At 40.6% G+C, this 21,044-nt stretch overlaps 1 protein-coding gene and 1 long non-coding RNA gene across 2 annotated transcripts; one reads left to right on the top strand and one right to left on the bottom strand.

The window, feature by feature from the left end:
* Positions 1 to 111: 111 nt before the first annotated feature.
* LOC108493519 lies at positions 112 to 11,848 on the top strand. The gene is made up of 3 exons (XR_001873502.1): positions 112 to 450; positions 4,221 to 4,290; positions 11,637 to 11,848. It is a non-coding gene; the product is annotated as an uncharacterized LOC108493519 (long non-coding RNA).
* Positions 5,774 to 20,314, bottom strand: LOC108493518 (astacin-like metalloendopeptidase). The gene is made up of 11 exons (XM_017807031.1): positions 20,209 to 20,314; positions 20,027 to 20,051; positions 19,005 to 19,142; positions 17,559 to 17,676; positions 16,975 to 17,153; positions 12,451 to 12,532; positions 11,416 to 11,543; positions 9,569 to 9,684; positions 8,907 to 9,132; positions 7,720 to 7,838; positions 5,774 to 7,147 (listed from the first exon to the last, which is right to left on the bottom strand). Exons 1-11 carry the CDS (start codon positions 20,275 to 20,277, stop codon positions 6,917 to 6,919), a joined length of 1,431 nt encoding a protein of 476 aa, XP_017662520.1. The 5' UTR covers positions 20,278 to 20,314; the 3' UTR covers positions 5,774 to 6,916.
* Positions 20,315 to 21,044: the final 730 nt, after the last annotated feature.

Raw genomic sequence — 21,044 nt, forward strand, 5'->3', positions numbered from 1 at the left:
CTTCTCGGCGCCAGCCGACGGGCAGCTCTCCGTGGATAAACTACACTGCCCAGGGCTCCGCACGGTCCCAGTGCCGGGCCGCCCGGGCCACCACCCAGGGCACCATCGCCGCACGATGCATTGTGGTACCTGTAGTCTGGTGCCGCCGGCAGCGCCATGTCCCGGCGGACATTAGCCGTGGATGTTAATTGGACCGAAAAGTGTCTTCTCTAATGCTGACAGGGTTGCCCCCGAGTTACTCTGGTTTTGGGGTCTTTTTTTGTCTTAAACCTGTGGTGAGATCCTGGTTCAGAACAGCAAGAATCGACTGAGTTGCAAAACTCCTGTTATCTCCAGCCCATCCTTGCCACTGTTGGTCTATGTGCCCTCAGAAGGGAATGTCCTGCAGGGTTTCCAGAAAGAGTTACCGAGTGTACCATGAGTCATCCTGCTAACCGCATGAGTTTGCAGGTATATTTTGCATTCTTTTCAGTTTAATATATAAGTCCACATTGTAAAAACCTACACAATTAAATTAGGAAACTGATTGATTTATTCAAGGAAGTAAGACTTGTTAATACCTGAACAAAGCTAAATTTAAAGAAAAAAAAATGGAGGTTTCCCCTCTCAATTTTTTATTTTTGATTTGTTTCATTTTTGTTTGTATTTTTGTTTTGGTTGGGTGGGTGGTTTTTTTGTTTGGTTTTGGTTGGGTTTTTGTTTTCAAAAAACATTGGAAAGACGACTGTATCAAACTTGAAAGCTAAACTTTGCACCTGTTCAGCAATTATGCTAGAGATCACCCGGAAATTCCACGTATCGTAGGCATAAAGCAGTGAATCGAGACAAATATAAACTCAAACAAAAGACTTCATTGTCTTTGCTATTGAGCTGATCAATAGGAAAAGAGGAAGTTTGAATCTTAATGTTATAGTGCAACCTACCGACTGACAGGTGGAATTTGGAATGCCGCTCTTTAAGACAAAAATACAGTGAACGAAAATACAGTGTCTTCCTAACCAGACAGCACCACCAACAGAGGGGCACGGGAGGAAGCCACTTAGAGAAACTGAACATCCTTGTTGAGAAACGCCTCGGCTAAATTTGCCGGACGGAACTGAGCGCCGTGACCAGGGCAGGAGAAAAGCTCACTCTCCCGTGCCTGGAGAAGAGGTACGATACGTTCCCATTCCAGTTCCCTTTCCCTTGCAGGTGTCCGCCAGAGGGGGCCCGGCCCCCGCAGTTCTCCAGCTCCTACACCAAAAGCCATTTGGCAACGGAACAGCAGGAGCTTTCCTTTATTTCTTCTCTTACCCGCTGATGTTTCCCATGATAAAGCGAACTCGATTATAAAATCCTATGTGACAACTTAGCCTGTAAGGTTTTCAATTTCTATTTGAAGTCCAGGAGAGATTAAATTTTCTTTGGTTCATGTGTCTTCTCCTTGCCAAACTCAGTTGTTGCATTCTCTGTCCTACATAGTTATAGCCGCAAAAGCTGTGCTCTTCTCTAACTCACTGTGAAACTCTGCCCCGGTGTATTAGACTTGGCCTTGATAATCTTGGGGCTTGATTACTATAATGGAACATTATAGTAAAGCTTTGGATCTGAAAAATTTTAAATTAAGTAAAAATGTGACCGTTTGCCTACTAAGTCTCCCAGGCTGTAATGTTTTTCCTTGCAGTTCGGTGTGGGAAATAGGGCAGATCATCACCAGAGTGAAATTGAAAACTGAGTTTCAGTACTCTCTTGCTGTTGCAATAGGCTCATTTTCTTCTATTAGATGAGGAACCAACTGTATTACAGCCCATCAAAAGCTGCCCTTATTTTTTGTCAGACATTGTTTGCAGTCCTGAGCGATATGGATCAGGTAGAGTAAAGTCAGGACCCTGAATTTCAGGAAAACAAACTTCCAGCTCTTAAAGGAGTTAGTTAATAGGACCCTTTGGGAAACTGCCCTCTGGGACAAGGGACCAGAACCAAGCTGGCAGATCTTTAAGGTCTGGTAGATCATAAAGCACAAGAGCTTCTGATCTAAGAAATCAGAAAAAGAAGGCAAGAGACTGGCATGGCTGAGTTGAGACTAAAGGGCAAAAAGGAAATGCACAGGCAGTGGAAGCAGGAAAGGGTATCCTGGGAAGAGCATAGGGATGCTGCCTGGTTGTATAGGAATGGGGTCAGGGAGGCTAAGGTGTGGATGGGGCTCAACTTGGCAAGGGATGCAAAGAATAGTAACAAGGTCTTCTACAGGTATGTCAGCCAGAAAAGGAAGGTCAAAGAAAGCATTGCCCCCAATGAACAAAACTCTAATGAACACAACAATGGATAAGGAGAAGGCTGAGATACACAACAAAATTTTTCTTGCCTCAGTTTTCACTGTCAACCTCTCTTCCTGCACTTCTTGAGTGGAGGGACTGCAAGATATGGACTGGGGGAGCCAAGTCCAGAAGAGAAGACCAGGTTTGTGTGACCACCTGAGGAATCTGAACATACCTGTCTATGAGAACTGAGAAGATGCATCCCAGAGACATGAGAGAATTGGCAGATGTAGTTGCTGAGCCTCTCTCCATGATATCTGAAAAGTCATGAGAGTCAGGTGAAGTCTCAAGTGGCTGGAAGGGAAACACTGCACATTTTAAAAAAGGGTAAAAAGGAGGACTCTGGGAATTACTGATCTGTCAGCCTCACCTCTGGGCCTGGGAAGATCATGGAACAGGTCCTCCTAGAAGCTGTGCTAAGGCACATGGGGATAGGGAGGTGATTAAGATGGACAGGGAGGTGATTAAGACGGACAGGGAGGTGATTGAGACAGCCAGGACAGCTTCACCAAGGGCAAGTCCTGCCTGAGCAACCTAGTGGCCTTCCATCATGGAGCAATTACATCAGTGGACAAGGGAAGAGCTACAGGTGTTGTCTGTTTGGATTTCTGTAAGGTCTTTGCCATGGTCCCCTACAACATCTTTCTCTCTAAAATGGAGAGAGATAGATTTGATGGGTGGACTGTTCAGTGGATGAGGAATTGGTTGCATGGTCATATCCAGAGGGTAGTGGTCAATGGCTCAATGTCCAGATGGAGATGCATGACAAGTGGTGTCCCTCAGGGGTCCATATTGGTTTGATACTGTTTAATATCTTCATCAATGTCATAGACAGTGGGATCAAGTGCACCCTCAGCAAGCTTGCCAATGACATCAGGCTGAGTGGTGTAGTTGACATGCTTGAGGGAAGACATGCCATCCAGAGGGACCTGGACAAGCTCAAGAAGTAGGCCCTTGTGAATCTCATGAGGTTCCAAAAAACCAAATGCAAGGTCCTGCACCTAGGTTGGGACAACCTCAGGTATCAGTCCAGGCTGGGTGATGAACAGGAGAGCAGCCCTGCTGAGGACTTGAGGTATTTACTGGTTGAAAAGCTGGAGCCAGCAATGTGCACTCGCAGCCCAGAAAGCCAATTGTATCCTGGGCTTCATCAAAAGCAGTGTGGCCAGCAGGCCGAGGGAGGTGATTCTGACTCTGCTCTGTCTGCTGAGACCCCACCTGGAGTACTATGTCCAGGCCTGGAGTCCTCAGCAGAGAAAAGACATGGACCTGGTGGAGAAGGTCCAGAGGAAGAACACAAAGATGATTGTGGAGCTGAAGCACCTTTCCTATGAGAGCAATCTGAGAGAGTTGGGGTTGTTCAATGGAGACATGAAGGGTCTGGGGAGACCTTCTTGTAGCCTTTCAGTACTTAAAGGGGGCTTATAAGAGAGATAGGAACAAGCATTTTAGCAGGGCCTGTTGTGATAGCACAAAGGGCAATGGTTTTAAACTAAAAGAGGGTTGATTTAGACTAGAGATAAGGAAGATTTTTTTTACAGTGAGGGTGGTGAGACACTGTAACAGGTTGCGCAGTGGATGCCCAGTCCCTGGAAGTATTCAACGTCAGGCTGGACAAGGCTCTGAGCAACCTGGTCTAGTTGAAGATGACTCCGCTCATTGCAAAGTTTTGGGCTAGGTGACCTTTAAATGTCCCTTTCAACACAAACTATTCTATGATTCTGTGATTCAATGACTAGGGTTGTAGTCATGCAAGTGTCGTCTCAACCACAGTTACTTACTTATGTAAGGCAAACGTGTTTTAAATTAAACACAAAAAAGGGCCTATGAGTAGTGCATTTTTGTGTGTTTTTGTAGGGCTTTATTCCAGGCTGTTTTCCTCCTACAGCAGTAATTGACAGATCACTGTTCTGATTCTTACAGACTACAAAAGCATAACACTTGAAGGCTCTGATTTGCCTCCCAGATAGGAACCAGGACAGTCTCAAAGCTGGTAAGAGCAGAACATGCGGACACAAACACTCTTGTTTCTTCTACACACACAGGCTTCTGGAAGCGTGTCTCTCCTTAAATAGGTCTGGGTTTGTAGGCAATTAAGGTAATACCTGTTTGTGCCATGAGGTATGTACCTCTATGGGAATACATATATAAATTCCTCACTGCTAGATACCTCTGGTTTTTAAGGTTAATTTCTTACATGTTAGATTTCAAAAGTGTGTTAAGTGAGTGCTGAACTTTCATTAGAACCTCTGAAAATCCTCTTATGGTGGTATTTGAATCCTCAACTTTTGGCTATACTGTCCATTGTTTCTACTGGCTGGTTACTCTTAATTCATACATCTCAGACTATAAATCTTAAGAGCAAGCTTATATATAATGTTTATATATATATGGGCAATGCCTGTTGTGGAAGGATTATTGTCTGTTAGATGCAAGTCCCCTTACACTGTGCATTTGGGTTACACCTAAGCTGTTAGGAGGGTTTGTGAATCCTACAGCTTCTCCATTTTTGATTCATAAGTAACTGTGGATCAAGGTGAGTGGCCATCATTTTAAGAAGGAAGGATGCCATTCATGAGGATGTTTTCTATCTTGCATTTTCCTGTTTGGTGGGCCACAGATTTATAGATGAGTAATGGAAACCTAAAGTAGAGACTACTGTCAGGAAACCAGAGATTTTAGAAATAATGAGAGGTTTTGATATCTGCAGAAGGTTGGGAGGTGGTTTGGAGCATGTGTGGAAGCTCCAGCTAATGTGCATATCCCTTAAGGAAAGCAGTTAGCAAGGACCCCTAACAGAAATCGTTAAAAGAAGAACCTTAGATCTCATGCTGAAAAGTCTTTTCTGTGAAAGAGAGAACTTATTCATCATATTTCAGCCTGTCTGCACATTCAGGAATGCGTTTCTACACTGTTACTGTTGAAGAGCTTGCTTACAAATAAAGCACCCTGATCGTCACATTGCCATATTTACTTAAAACCATATTTCTAGGAACAAATTGCAAGACCAGTATTCCTATATGTGGTATATTGCTGTTTAGACATGTTGTTCATGCTCTTTTACTAAATATGGGTGAACACCTAAAACATTGGACCTATGTAGGGACCCACATCAGGCCATGGGAAGGGAATCTAAAGTAATATTCAAGTTACAAAGCTGTTCAGCACTATCTATTTAAAATAGGGATTCATTCAACATTGTTATACAATGAGACTTGTCACAGGGTTATTACTTTTGCACCTCCATGACAGTCCTCAGACTGAGAGAGAAGAATTAGCATTTTTACAGTCTGAAGTTGAAGTTAAAAATAGAAGACAGGAACTTGTAAGAACTACAAGTATTTGTTGCCTGCTATGCATGCACTTTCCTACCATGATGCAAGAAAGCTCTAGACCCTGATGTCCATTATTTATCAATTATCAGTCTGCCGTGGGTGAAAATTAACCGGTGCTTAAAAAGCAAGATATTACAGATCCTTAAAAAAAACCCCAAAACCACACACACAAAAAAAAAGTCATCATAATTCAAAATTTTCTTGGCTGCCTTCCTAGCACCAGGAAAGCAAATTGGCATTTTCCACATGCTCTTCTTCACAAAGGCATAATTTCAGCAAAACCTTTTATTATTTATTACATTTTGGTATCTCTCAGTTTGGCGTTAGCATTTAATTCTGAATACATCAAATCAAGGCAAAGTGCTAGTTTTTATGGTGGTGATTTTTTTCTCCTCTTCAGCTGTCTTCTCAGAGGAGGAAGATTTCTCTCTACAGACAAGGTACTTCACACCTAAAATGTTCTCCAAAGAGAACATTCAATAAATGCACTTTGCATTAAGTTTTCAGGCCTCATTTTTAAAAAGTATTTTGGTAATACCCCGTGGACAATTTCAATACCTGACTCAGGCCACAGCAAAGTGGCAACAATAGGTGCTTCACTCCATTTCCTTTCCCTCACTGCTTGTTCCTGCCACTCTTAACTGTTTCTTTAGTTAAATTTGTTCCCTGACCTCATTCATCTCACAGAGGGTAGTGCAATTCTTCAGGTTGAGATGCTGTACAAACATTCTATTTTGAACCTTCAGTGTAAAATGGTGATTTCCAGGTTAAGCTCAGGTACTTATAGGAACTGTGTAAGTGATCTTGGCTTCAAAGCATAAATAAGTATGTGTCTGAAGGTTTTTCTGTTATGCATGCTGGAATGCAAATTAGAGTTGGGTAATAACATTTACCAGAATACAGGCTAAAGTTGCTACATAGCCATATTCTGGATTTTTTTATGGGCACAGTTTCTACCACTAGAAGTTCTTAAAAATCTGTTTACATAGTTTCAGCTCTGCTATTGTATTTGGCCATGCAACCAACACCAGCAATGGGATTAGTAAAACAAAAAGCCTACAATCTCAGACAGAAGCATCCCATGGGCAGGAACATTTCTGTCCATGATTCACCATGCAAATTACACCACTGCAGATGTAAGACTAAGAGATCAAGCTTCAAGCTTGTGAAAGGTATCAGGGAGCTATATTTTTTTTCTGAAATTGGTGGCATTTTGACTTTTACCTTTGGCTAGCTGGACTCTTATTTTCATCCTGTGTTTTTCAACCCCCATCTGTATAGGACTTACCTACCAAATGTATAACTCATCACAAATCCGGGCAACTCCCAAACTATATCACTGTGAAATTCAACCAACACAAAGTTCCCAGTGGAAGTAAAGTCTGCAACCTTCTCTGTCCCACAGTAAGGGCCAACTGCAGGTGATGTAGGTTGGCTTCCATCATGTATGAGCAAGTAGTCATAGGTGCATCTGTCACTATATTCCAGCTCAAAGGATAACATTTTGAGAGATATCTGGAGAAAATACAAAGAAAGCACTTTGCTTCCAGGTTACAGCCTTTTCTCTTACCCTTTGTATGTAACAAGGACAAATAATCTAAAATCCTTGTGTGCAGGCACTGTTTTTTATTCTGTGGTTGCACCACATCCTGATCCCATACGGCAATGCAAATAAGTATCAAATTATTTGCTTAGTTCATCAGTCTTTGGATTGGAAGAAGAAGCAAGGGACAAGATTGATCCTCTACTCTTTATGTTCTTTTCTCTAGAGAAATATAAAAACAACACCTGTGCAATGTTTGAGTTTTCTAGTGGGAACTCTTACTTAGGGATTATTTTGAACAAAGCTTGTACCTACTGGTACAAGCTAAATTCGTAAGTTCACATGCACATGTAAAGGTTTTCCCTTGCTGAGCACTTCAGATTCCAAGATCCAACATAAGTTCTTAAAATGAATTTTTGCTTTCAGATTTTTACTCTGAGAATGCCTGCTGAAAAAGTGACATTACGGCTCTTATTCTCCAAGGGAAACACATTGCATCAGAGAACAGTGATGAAACCCATAACTGAATTCATCTGTGTCTTACCTTGTATCCTACTGGAGAACTGATGATCCAGAAGCATGCTCTGTTTTTGGGGTATTTATTAGGGTAGTTTGGAGAAGTGATAACTCCATTTGAATCTCTGAAAGTGGCTCCACAATTCACTGAAGAGTGAAAAACAGTGAAAGATATATTAACAAGAGCATTTTGTCAGTAGAAATGAGCTTGTATATACTTGATTGTATTATTTCTTCAAGGCAAGAAAAAAATGTACTACCATGAAAATTGACTGCTGAAATATTTTACTGAAGGAACTTAGAAACATATCTGATAAATAACCTTTGGAGAACAGGGAACAGCTGCATCTAAAGCTGTATCTGTCTTTAAAATTGAGTGTTACCATATTAGCCTAGCATTCTAATGGCACTACCTGCACTTCAGAAAAGAATTAGCTCAAGTATTCAAGATTGCATTATCAAGCTAGATCTACTGCTTTCTAAAAATGACTCCATCAAATAATGCAAAAAGAGTAAAAATGACACATTTCTAAGACTTCTTCAATTTATGCTGTAAAAAGGTTTGGATTTTCAGTTGAAATAAAGCAGCAGCAAGTTATTTGGGCTACTGCCTAACTGAAAGCATGCTGCAGCACAACAGAATTTTGTCTGGCAGTCCATAATGCATTTGTGCGTTCACAAAACAGACACCCCTCAAGTGACTACAGTAAGCACTGTGTTTCATGCACATAACAAAAGCTTTTGATTCAGAAAGTGTAAGTTACCCAAGGTCAGTACCTCTCCCATTGCATAAAATCCTACAAAATCTTGCATAACATCTTGCCTGGTTACTGGCTTTATATCTCATTGGTTGGGATCTCTTGTTGAGTTCTGCAGTCTTTGTGCTCTTTGGCTGCACCACTCCTATTAATTAAAGTCATTGCATTGTTTTTATTTAAAGAAATGGTTCTGGAGATATGAAGAAGCCTAACACAGGCTCTCAGAAGAATGTGAGTGGGATCTCAGGATTACTAACATGAGAGCCATGCAGCATCCCATTTTGTGTTTCCTATGAGACTTCAGACCCATCATTGCCTGGCCTCCTGCATTAGCAATTCCTGGGAAAGTCTAAAGTATGACAGAGACCTACTCTGGAGTATATAGTAAAAAATTTAAATTCTTACATACAAATACTATTAATGCTGTTCTATAAACTTTGTGAAGGAGTGTTCATACCCCTGTTGTAGGAGGCTCTGAATCCTGTGGCTGTAATGTTCTCATCACTTGCAAACTCTACCAGCATTGTTGATCCAGATGCCACTAAGGAGGGCAATGAATCCTTCCCACAGTACTTGTCCAGCAAGACAGGGGAATTCCTGCTGTTTCCGTTGTAAATTTTTATATAGTCAGAAGAACAGTCTGGGGAGGGTTGAAGATCAAAAGCCTCAAACTGCAGGAAAACCTTGAGAAACAAGAAAGCAGATGTGGGATTTAATGCTATCCACAGGGAAAGCCTCAAACCATCTAATGGTTATCAAGTGAACCAGAACTTCATATTTATTTTACTATCCATGTATGATTGAAACTCTACTTTCTTTATTAAAAGAGCTTAGAATTTCACCTAGCTATCCTATCACTGAGCTCCCGGAGATTGATCTTTCACTGTTGCTTGTCTTTGAAAAGCCATCCAATCTGAACTGGATAAAAATCAAGTTAAATAAGGCATCTCATAGTCTTAAGTCTTATGAAAATTGTTGAGACTGTCTTTCATTCACTGCATAACAAAATAAATGTCTTGATCCATGAAATTGACTCCCAGGGGGTACTCACGATAATGAAATAATGCTGCATAGTCCAGACACTGAGGTTCAAACCTCTTTTCTCCTAATAAAAGTTACCTTACTTCGACGCATGCGGATCAACCACAGACAGTTGCTGTTGTTCGGATACGGAGATGGGTAATTGACAGAGGAGAATGAGCCTTTGGATTTAGGCAACACAGAACTACAGCAATCTGAAGGGAAGAACCAAACAGTGTTGAAGAGAATGAAAACTGCACAAAAATCTTCCCGGAATGCCTGACAAGTCTCTCCAACCATTTACATCAATGAAGCTTGCAAAAGAGAAATTAATTATAATGCTTACAATTGTGTTGATGTTCCTAGTGTAAAAGTTATTGAAAAACTGCAAGTGAAATAAAGGTAGTTAAAGTACTTATCTGATTCAGCTACTAAAGTTTTTTTTAAAGATAGTAGGGTTTCATTCTTTTCACATTTTAGTTTACTGAAAAAGGCCTGGATCAGCTGTGAACTTCCTTAACCTCAATGACGGAACTAGTTTCAATGAAATCAGTATATCAATTCCCATCAGCAAATTTGTGTATGCAGAAATCAAGCTTGAAAACTAGACACTGTCAAATCAAAGAGGGGTAGTCACTGGGGGAAAATAGTAACAGCACTGAAGTCTAGCAACAGACCCAGTGACTGATATACAGAGTCCGATCTCATCTGTCTTTCATCTTTCCATGTCTTCATTTTTTGCACTATGTGTAACTCCCTCAATTACAAAACACGAATATATGACATCTGATCATATGAATTTATGACATATTTGTCTTGCTCCCTGCTTTTCCTGAGACAACTGGACTTTTTTCATGTTTGGTTTTTGCTTTGCACCTGAGTTTTTCTCTCTTTTTTTTTTTTTTAAATTTAATTTAGTTCTTCCAAGCATACAGATCTAATTATGAAATTACATAATAATGGTATTGAAGTGTGATTCATTCCCAGTCCCACTGTCAAGAATGAATATAATTAAATATTTTTTATCAATATCTTTGAGACCGTGACAGCCATTGTAAAGTTGTCTTATCTGAAGTTTAGGATTTGGAGGAATCACTCTCTGCAATGATTTCTGTACCTAACTATCCAAAGGAAGGAAAGCTGTTTCCTTCTAATTTCTAATTATTTAACTAAGTTCTAACGCAATTCAGAGCAGAATTTAGTACACTACTATTTAGGCCTTGTTAATGTTTCTTCCTGTTTTGGTGGAAACTAATTGAATAACATGCCATAAAAGTCAAATACCATATAAATCAATTAGCCTGTGTACTGGGAGTTCAGGCAAAACCCATGCATTGCAGGAGCATGATGTTATATCTGTTTTGTGCATCTCAGCTGAAGAGTTCCTGCTTACAGAGGAATGCTAGGTATTTCTAGACCTTAAGATACCACAGGGATGAGTTAAGAAATGGATGGAGCGAGGAATTAGATAGCTATACAAAAAGCCTGTGGTTTTCTCCTCAAAGAGATTTCTGAATGGTACCCATACTTACAACCCTTCAGTCATTTTCTAGTTGAGAGAAATCAAAAACCTGCTGGGACTACTGAGGCACATGACCCTAAGCTATAATCATGGCTGAGGAGAGGTTACATGCTTTACAACCTTCCAGGATCTCCTGAAATTAGAATTTGACAGAAGTAGCACCCGTGATTTCTCTAATAGATTTTGCTTATGTCAAAGAGCAGGGATTAGGTGAGGATACCTCAGAATGACAGTGAATTATTGAAAGTAAATTGTCCTTTCCAAGAAGGCAGGAGTTTGGCACAGGGATAGTTGTTTCCTCTTGTAGAGTGAGGGAGAGATGTATTGAAGGGACTGATGGCTGAGTTCCTTTGGGGGATGTCTGTCAGTGCCCACAGACATCAGCCGTATAAGGATTCACATGCCTTCTATCTACAGCACTTACTGCACTTGTAGAGCTTGTTGATTTTGGCTACGTCCAAGTTACTCAGCCCTTCTCTCTGCCCAATGGGTATAGAGGGGTCAGGAACTGGTACAATAGTTGGTTTCCCTGGAGTGCTGGAGAAATCGTACCTGTAGGAATAAGGAAATCACATTTTTAGATTACTTCTCCTAGACAGTGAAGTTCTCTAACTGCATAATCATATTCATGTACCACATGAACAGAATGAACAGAATGGAAAAGGACAAGAAGCTTCTCAGAGACCAGCTCGTCTTCCCTGAAGAGGATCAGCATGGCAGCCATTTGGTGTGCAGCGGCTGAAGGCAAGGAAGCAGAAAAAGCTGCACTGTCCTGAGTCAAGAGAGTTCACCAATGTCCTGGCAAAATGAACTGAATCCCACATTCTTGGTTCCTGAGGCAGAGGAGCAGAAGTAGTTCTGTCTCAGTTACTAATTGCCTATTTGCTGTTTGCAATTTCCTGCTTTTGGCTAGGCAAGTTTTATTTCACAGTTTTGTTCAGAAGTTGTTACTTGCTCAAGGATATAAAGGAGAAGGCACATAATATAAGCTTGTACATTATGGACTAAAATGCAGCCTTAGGCAGTGCTCCCAGATGAGTACAAGGCAGCATACAACATTTTAATGATATAAAAAAATAAATCCATCTTTCTTGCCTCTATACTTAAATGTTGTTGTCTATGATCAGCTGTTACTATATTAATGAAATAATTTAGACTTCAGAACTAGTTTAGATCAGTGACTCAAAACAGTTAGACTTTGGACCACAGCCATGTCAAAGGCCTCTGCTAGCAAGAGGCAGGAGTACAGTGAAAGAAAATGTTGTCCTATGTTTTTCTTCTGTCCATATCAATTCTTGTTTTCCAGGACTCCTGCTGACAAAGGAAGTATGCTCGCTCTTAATTATGTCCATTCACTCAATTTTAAATGAACAGCAAATTAATTCCCTGCACAGAGCAACTGCTTCTTCCTAGATCTGAAAGCTGCTCCTTTGAAAAGACATTTCAGAAAACAACTTACGCGCCATAGTGCATCACTGAAGAGTAGTCATAGGGAAGACCCAGGTTTCTGGAATTCATTTTTCCAAAGTTCCCTTGTTCCCCTGTAAGGTAGAAAAGCAACATTTCAGTTAGAACAATTATTGCTGCTCTAATAGTACACTGCCTGCTGTCATAATCCTAAGAGCAACTTTGGATACTAATACTTGTTCTCATGAGATCTTGGATCTGGCAAAACCACCTGAGATTTTTGAAGCCCATGGGAATCCATTTTTACAGTCTAGTAGGTTTCAGAATATAAAGTGAATCAAGTAAGTCAAAGTTTTGATATAATCAATTAATCCATTACACTCTTCAAGCAAAACTACTCATCTGTCCATCTTCTTTAGGATGTCTCCAAATACATTTCAGAGCATTATCTTGAATATTTATGTCTCCAAAGCTGCATCCATACCTTTAGAGGGAAATCTGGCTACCCACGTAGGTAAAAAATTCAGAGCTATGCATGGGTCTTGCTGAGTCCTTTCACCACAGGGTTATAAGACCACAAAAGAAAGGGATTCCTTGCCCCAGAAGCCATGTTATCAGTCATGTTCTGACCTTGTCTCTTATCAAACCCATCAGCAATGACTACAGTGAGAGATATGATTCACATGAAGCAGAGAAACTCAGCTAAACAAATTCTGACTGAATATGGCTGCTTTTCATCTGTTTAACCTTAAAAAGCCAATATGAGATAAAAAAAGTGTTACACTGATACAGGACTGGGGACCAGGGACAGAGACGGGAATTCATGTCACCTAGCTTTATTTCTCTAGGTTAGGCACTGAAGCTATTCCTCAAGGCTTCCAGGTTAGTCAGAGGAGACAGAAAGAAAGACAGACACAGTTAGAGGGAGTTTTATCTGAAGAAGACACCTCATTCTCTCCATGGACTGTAGAGCATGAATATGAATTGCATTCTGGGTCTCTTGGCCATGGTAAGACAGGCAGGCAAGCAAGCACTGTCAGAGCAGGGAGCTGAATGAAGTCAGTCTGGCATTGAAGCTAAAGCCCTAACCACTGGGCACTCTTTTCCAGTTCTGTACTCCGTTATTGTAATTGTAAATGTGGTTTGTAAACCACGGACCATCTGGACAAGAGTTCAGAACTGGATATCTTTGCAGCCTACACAACTCAGCAGGCTTGCAACAAGAGGAAATCTCAGCCAGTAATGCCCTCCAGTGCTGGTCCTGGGCTGAGGGCTAAGATGTGCAAAAAGAAGATTCAAAATCCTCAGTCATATAAAATGTGGGGATAAACACAACTTTGGAGCTTTTCATAGATCAAAGCCTCATTAAGGCTTAAACTGTTTCTCAACGGCATTGGTCCCCCTGACTATGTTTTAATCTCAGTTCCTCTTATCTGCTATACTGACTTCAGAAAGAATTATCAGCAAGTGCACAGCTTCTTTTGAGGTGATGAACAGAGAACACAGTTCAAATGCAGTGAACATCTGAGCATGTGGCTACTGTTTGGCACAGAAGTGCTTTACTGAATTTTTTTGCTAAATAAAGAAAAAGTAATGGCATCCTGGCTGGACTGAGGTGCTGCCAGCAAACAACCATCTCCCTCATCACATGCCAGAGAGATCTGGCTGTCTAGACCTGCACATGTGTGGGGACTTACCCTATCTTTTCCACTCTAAAAAAAAAAATAATAAAATCTACCCCTGCCAGAATCTAAGTGTAATGACTCTTCTGAATATTTTTTTCCCCAAAAGTTTGGGAAAAACAAGCTGAGTTTCAAGTAGCTAAGTGGACAGCAACCAATCGGGCTGGATTTTGTCAAAACAAAGAAGTAGGATGGCTTCCAACGTAAATTACTGGATAAAAACAAAATCCAGAAAACATCCACAGTACGGAAGTCCTGGCAAGAGAACAGCTTGCGTGAGAGAGCTGGGAAGCTGCAAAAGGTCTTGAGGTCTACTTCTGCACCACCAAAGTCAGGAGGAGCTCTGCTATGAGCACTGCAGCATGTTTTTAGAGGAGATGTACACTAACAGTCCTCATGAACATAACTGTGTTTCTTTATTTCCTTTTCCCTTTATATCTTTGCATTTTTTCCCTGCAGTGCTTGAGCTGCATACACTCTGCATTCTAACTCCCTTGTCACACAAATCGTCTCATTCTCCACCCATGGTGAACACTGTTAAAACACTGAAGATATAGACCATCGCCTTTTGCATAGTCTTGTCTTCTTTACGTCTTTCCCCTCATTTATCCTTTCATGATACTGTGCCTGAATCAGAGCTTGGTTACATCTGGCTCAGGGGTTGAGCACAGAGGGTAATAGTGAATGGGGTACCATCAGACTGGCAACCTGTCACCAGTGGGGTTCCACAGGGCTCCAGTGTAGGCCCTGTGCTCTTCAACATCTTTATAAATGACTTGGACACAGGACTGGAAGGGATACTAAGCAAGTTTGCAGATGACAGAAAACTGGGAGGAGCTGTTGAGTCCCTCAAAGGCAGGGAGACCCTACAGAGAGACCTTGACAAATTAGAGGACTGAGCAATCCCCAACCATATGAAGTTCAACAAGGGGAAATGCCGGATACTGCACCCAGAATGGGGCAACCTCAGATGTTTGTACAGACTGGGGAATGAGATGCTGGAAAGCAATGTCACGGAAAGGGATCCAGGGGTCCTGGTCGTAGGCAAGTTGAATCTGAGTCAGCAGTGCCCTGGCAGCCAGGAGGGCCAACCATGTCCTGGGGGGCATCAGGCAAAGCATCAGCAGGTGGTCGAGGGAGGGTATTGTCCCGCTCTGCTCTGCACTGGTGCAGCCTCATCTTGAATATTGTGTCCAGTTTTGGGCACCCAACATAGGAATGACATTAAGCCATTAGAGATTGTTCAAGGAAGGGCAATGAAGGTGAAGGGCCTTGAGGGGAAGCCATATGAGGAGCAGCTGAGGTCACTTGGTCTGTTCAGCCTGGAGGACACCAGTGACAGGACCTGAGGGAATGGCCTGAAGTTGTGCCAGGGGAGGTTTAGGCTGGGTATTAGAAAAAGGGTCTTCACCCAGAAGGTGGTTGGGCACTGGAACAGGCTCCCCAGGGAAGTGGTCACAGCTCCAAGTCTGACAGAGTTTAAGAAGGATTTGGATGATACTCTCAAGTACATTGTATCACTCATGGTCCTGTGCAAGGCTTGATGATCCTTTTGGGTCCCTTCCAACTCAGCATAGGCTTGATGATCCTTTTGGGTCCCTTCCAACTCTATCCTTCAGAAATTATGTCATCTGTACCTGTGGACTCCCCTCTGCAAAACTAGTGTAAGATTCTGTGTGTCTAATATATATAACTTAATGTTTTCAATTCCTCTTTTCTAGTATATCCTTTGCTGGCATTTCAAACATGGCACACCCTTGTACAGTGGCAAACAACTCACAGCAAAATTATACCTTAACACTAGAGCTGAAACCTCAATAAAGAACAGCACAAATGGAATTTATTTAGGATATCATGGGAATAGCTGAAAAAAGTTTGGAGAACAGTGTGTTAGGAATTTTCAATAAAAACAATCAAGTTCCATCTGGAGAAAAAGATAGATATATTTTCAGCTGTGTCTGACAGTGAAGAGCTGAATAACTCATTTGTTGAAGAGGTGTATGAGAATTTGGTATTTGATTGTCCAGCCCCATTTACTATTATTTTCTATAATGAACTAAATACACTATTTTATTTTTACAATTGTTTTGAGTTGTCCAGCTCTCTCACAGCTGTCAGATAAGTGATTCCCTCCATACTTTCTTCTGATATTTTCCTTCTGTGTACCACTTTCTCACTTTCCCTTTGATCTCCTGCTGTTCTCTCTACCCTTTATTCCCCAGACCCTGGAGGTGTGTATATGAGCCCACGTTTTCAGCACACAGATCATGGGCACATGCCCAAACTATTTATCCTGCATTCCTTTCCCTAAATAACATGCACTTGTTTTTCCTCTATAGATTTACCTATCCTGATTTATCCCCATGGCTCCTTCTTTTCATGGGAGCATATATTATTCTGTCCACAAGAAGGAAATAATTGCAGTCATTCCTCTCACATCACACCAGGTCCCAGAATTTTGCACATGCTAGTGGTTGCATGTGCTTCCATTGTCTCAGTATTGAGTCCCTCATTCATATACATTTTAGGATACGTGCATTTCACTCACTGCCAGTGCCAAGATGTCTACTTGCTGCCTTCCCCTATTTCCATGATTTTTCCCAGGACAGAGTTGCTGCGTGATTCCCCACCATGATCTCGAATGTCAGGTTTCACTCAGTTAAGAGTCCTATAGTCTTACTTCATGGCCAAGTCTTATCTATAACATTTTGCATTCCTGATGATCTTGGTATTTTGAAGTCTGGGCTCAAGATGGCAATCAGAATAAGAATGTAGAGCTACTTTTAGGCTGTGTCTTCCACACTACCATAGGTGTAGCCACAGAAATCTCCCTAGTACAAACATTCTCCTTTATCTGAAAGTATATATTTTCTCTTAAGATTTAGTGGACATACCTGCCACTATGTGTTCCCACATAATCTTGACAAATCTGTCCCGATCGCTCCGTGCCTGTTCATGGATGAAACCCAGCGCGTGGTTCATTTCATGCTGAATTGCTCCTTTATCCATGCAACCATTTTTCACCAGGCCTACTGCTTGACGTCCTCCAATTTTTCCAAAGTAAGACCAGCAACTAAGAATAGGCAATCAATAACCAAAATTATTATATTCAGCAAATACAAATATATAGATGTACTGTTTATGTCACCAAGGTCCTTTAGATATGCAGCCACAGAAGGGGACATTCAGATAGTCACTGGCATGAGATAAAATTTTTACAACAATAAAGAAAATGTCTCATTTTTGAATTACACCCTGTTACTTTTAAGTCCACACACACATGTATTCCTGCAGCCTATTAACTGATTTAACTATCAGTATATCTGAAGAAAAATGAAAAATTGCACCTGCTCTCTGAATCTTTACTCCCAGGATAAAAAAAAAAAAAAAAAAGGCAATTCCTTAAGTCCAGAACAAAACAGAAAGGAATCTGAAAGACCTTTTGAGTGCTTCCACTCTCAGGAGACAGGGAGCTTACCTCTGCCCGTGTTCCACATACACGTAGTCTGTTTCTGTAGTGCGATTTACAAACTGCACACAGGTCAGTGTGGAGATCTCTTGCAGAGCATCAGCAATCCAAGACCTCTCTGTTATGGCTAGAAAGAGAATGGGGCCAGGAGAAATCTTTCTTGGTTAATAAAAACCAAGGTGCATTGATGGGGTGCATTCCTTTAAAACTTCACAACGTTTTTTAGCTTTTTATCTTACAAGTATGGTAAAAAAAGGGCACAAAGACTTCAGAGATCTTCAAGTTGATTGGACTTTTAAGGGGAGGTATAAGAATTACAGCTATCCATATGCATATTCTATAGGAAACCCCTGATGGAAAGCAAAAGATTTACATTGTTTCTTCCATTAGACAGGACAGAAGAAATGAGACAGTTTCAGATATAAATAATTAGATTAAAATATCCCAAATGAGCCAGTTGACTGTAGCTAAGCACCAAAACCTTATTTTTTATCAGAAAAAAAATGCCTGCCACAGCCCCTCTGGAATCACTTGAGACAGCCAAGGCTCTGATGATCACATGTGGTGTTTCTATTCAGCTACCAAATAAAGATCAGAGTGTTTATCTACTTTGGAACATTTTGGCCTAATTTGGCTTCCTTAGTTATGAATCATCTATGACTGATTTGTATCTCAATTTCCTAACATTTAAAGTTTGGAGAGAAGGAAATAACCCTCACCTAACCACAAGAGTATATGCCACAGTTCTGGAAGCAGCACAGAGGCAGAGAAGCAGACTAGATAACGCAGAGACTGGGCTTTCCTCAGTTCCTTTCCCTGAGGAACGGGAATCAGGCACAGGCCGTATTTCACTTCCATGACATTTTCTCTCTGGGTAAGATCTTTTAAGAAGGGTCTGTATGGAAGCCCCAGTCCAGATTAAGGCATCGCTCCTGCAGCCTTTTGCACAGGACAGAGCTATTGACTGACTAGAGGGAATTAACAAAGGAAAAAATATCTTCAAGGATATCTTTTCCTCCATTTTTGCCTCTACAGGGTTCCTAGTGTGGGAATATTTCTATAAGAAATTTGAAAGAAAATTATAGAGTTCAAAAAAGCTCCTAGTGGTAATTTTGACAAAAATACATTCATAATGTGAATAAATTATGCTTTTTCTTCTCTACTTGCTAAATATCAAAGTGCATTGTAGCTAGCAGGAATGGGCTAATATTTGAAATTACAATTAATTAGCTGACTACAGCCCAATTAACCACATATTTTAGTGTCTGTAACTGAAATGTTTGGAGTCTTAGCCAAACTACCACAGGGCTAAAGGACAGCAAAAGAGATGTGTCAATAAACTCTCACTTGTGCAGAGGTTGCTTTTGGTGCATGCCACAGAAAAATAAAATAACAGGGAGTATAGGGACTGGATGATCAATGCTAACTTTACAGCATCCATTTGCATACACTCACAGAAATCAGAAGAGATGTTAACTGGAACCTTGACTAGTCCATCTTGTGACTTAGGCCATAAACAACTCTCACAGTTAATTGCACTGCGTCGTCCTCTTCTCAAGAGGATGTCTCCTTCATACACAGCTATTTCACTACCTGGCAGATGAAGAAGATAAAGAACATACAAGGCACTGAGAAGGCAAATACACATAAATAAGGGAGACAAGAGGTACACACTAACCAAGCTTTTGGAAATTTCTTTCACTGAAGTTCATCTCCTAATAATGTGAGAAAGGATTAGTATGCCAAGACTGGTTAGGTTTGCCTTGCTTCCTGGGTAGAAAAGTTTAATATTAATATAGATGTCATAGTGCAGCTGTAATCAGTCCTGACTAAAAATATTTTAGCTTAAAAAGCTTTGGGAGCTTTCAGAGGGGACTGCTAAGTATTATAAGTCATTGTTCTCTTTATTAGAGATTGTGGAATTAAAGAAAAATCATAAGTGACCTCTGTAAAAATGAGATGAATCATACAAAAGAAATTACTATTTTTATCATGCATATTGAATGCATGAAAGCTATTAATTTCCAGGTTAACTGTTAATTTGACATAAGACATTGTGACATCTACCTCAATTCTGACTCCAAAATACTTGGAATACATTTCTCACAGATAAGAGCTATCAGTTATTAGGCCAAAAAAAGTACAACAGTCTTGGGTATAGCAGGCAGGGAACTGCTATATATTACATAGAAAAGAAAACAAAGTGAAGAATAATCTGATTTGCTGAAACTACATATAGAAATGAACATTTCATGTAGCAATTGCTCTATAAGTCTTCTTAATTTCTTTATCCAAACAGCATAAATAATCACACTGAATATGACTTTAAAACACACTTGAATTCTGTGAATTGCCTTCCACTGATGCCAAAAAACATTTTCAAAGAGAAAAAAGTACCAGATAATGATGCTCAGGTATATAGATCCAGCCCCACCAAACCCTGCAGTTATTTATATAATAATTACAATCAAACTCACCTAAGTCATTGTTTCTTGTAGCTATCTGAAAAAAAAAGCATATATTTTAATACATATTCATCTCCATAGCAGAAGACTTCTATCATGTAGAATCACAGCAGTAGGAGTTTGTAACTAATTTTAAGAGAGAGCAACTCAGCAGCAGCAATGTAAATTCTCAGCATCTCAGAGCAGTGACACACCTGGACAGGTTTACTTAGTGCAAAGCTATAGAGAAATGCTAAATGAGTTGGCAGAAGAAAGTACTTCATCTTCAAGTTTCCAAGATGATCTTCTCTGCTCTGCAGCTCAGTTGTCAAAGTTGTGGTTAGTTTACTTGGGACAAGTTTTATGGGAAAGCTGCTGCTGTTGTTAACAAGTGTAACAAAATTAGATAACAAGAAGTATTTTTACAAAACAAACAAGCTGCAGGACCTCTCAAGAGAATTTCCAGGCTCTCATTTCTTATTTATCTTTAGAAAACAGAGGAAGTGGAGCAATAGGAAAGAAAATTCCATAACCTTAAAGTGACTCATCTTTAATTCTAAGAACCCATGAGCTGCTGTAGGTCCCCTCACTGCTGACAAGGCGATGGTATCTGGTAGCAGTCTGTTTGCAGCAAAACTCAGTCTCAAACAACTCTTTGATCCATCCACACTACCTGTTCTAGTAATTCCCTAGCTTGCTGCCAGGAGCCACCCTGCTCTGCAGAGCCCATCTATAAGCTTGTCCCCTCTGTGCACAGCTCTCAGCCAGGCATTGCTAGCCAGGAGCCCTAGAAATCTGTTGGAGTCAGAGATGAATCCGATTGTTGATTAAAATTGTTTTTCCAATACAGTATCTTGCAATATAATCACCACTGACAGCAATTGTATGTCTTTCTGGAATCTATAAATAAATAAAACTACCAGCTCACAGAGTTTTGGCTTCCCACCTTCTGGGAAGCCCTCCTTCCTTTGATGTCCATAAGTAGAAACAAGACTAGAAAGACAGGCTGAATCCTAGAAAATCCTACACTGTAAGAGTAAGCCACAGAATG

This window comes from Lepidothrix coronata, unplaced genomic scaffold, assembly GCF_001604755.1.
Source record: "Lepidothrix coronata isolate B3197 unplaced genomic scaffold, Lepidothrix_coronata-1.0 Scaffold1, whole genome shotgun sequence".
Classification (NCBI taxonomy): Eukaryota; Metazoa; Chordata; class Aves; order Passeriformes; family Pipridae; genus Lepidothrix; species Lepidothrix coronata.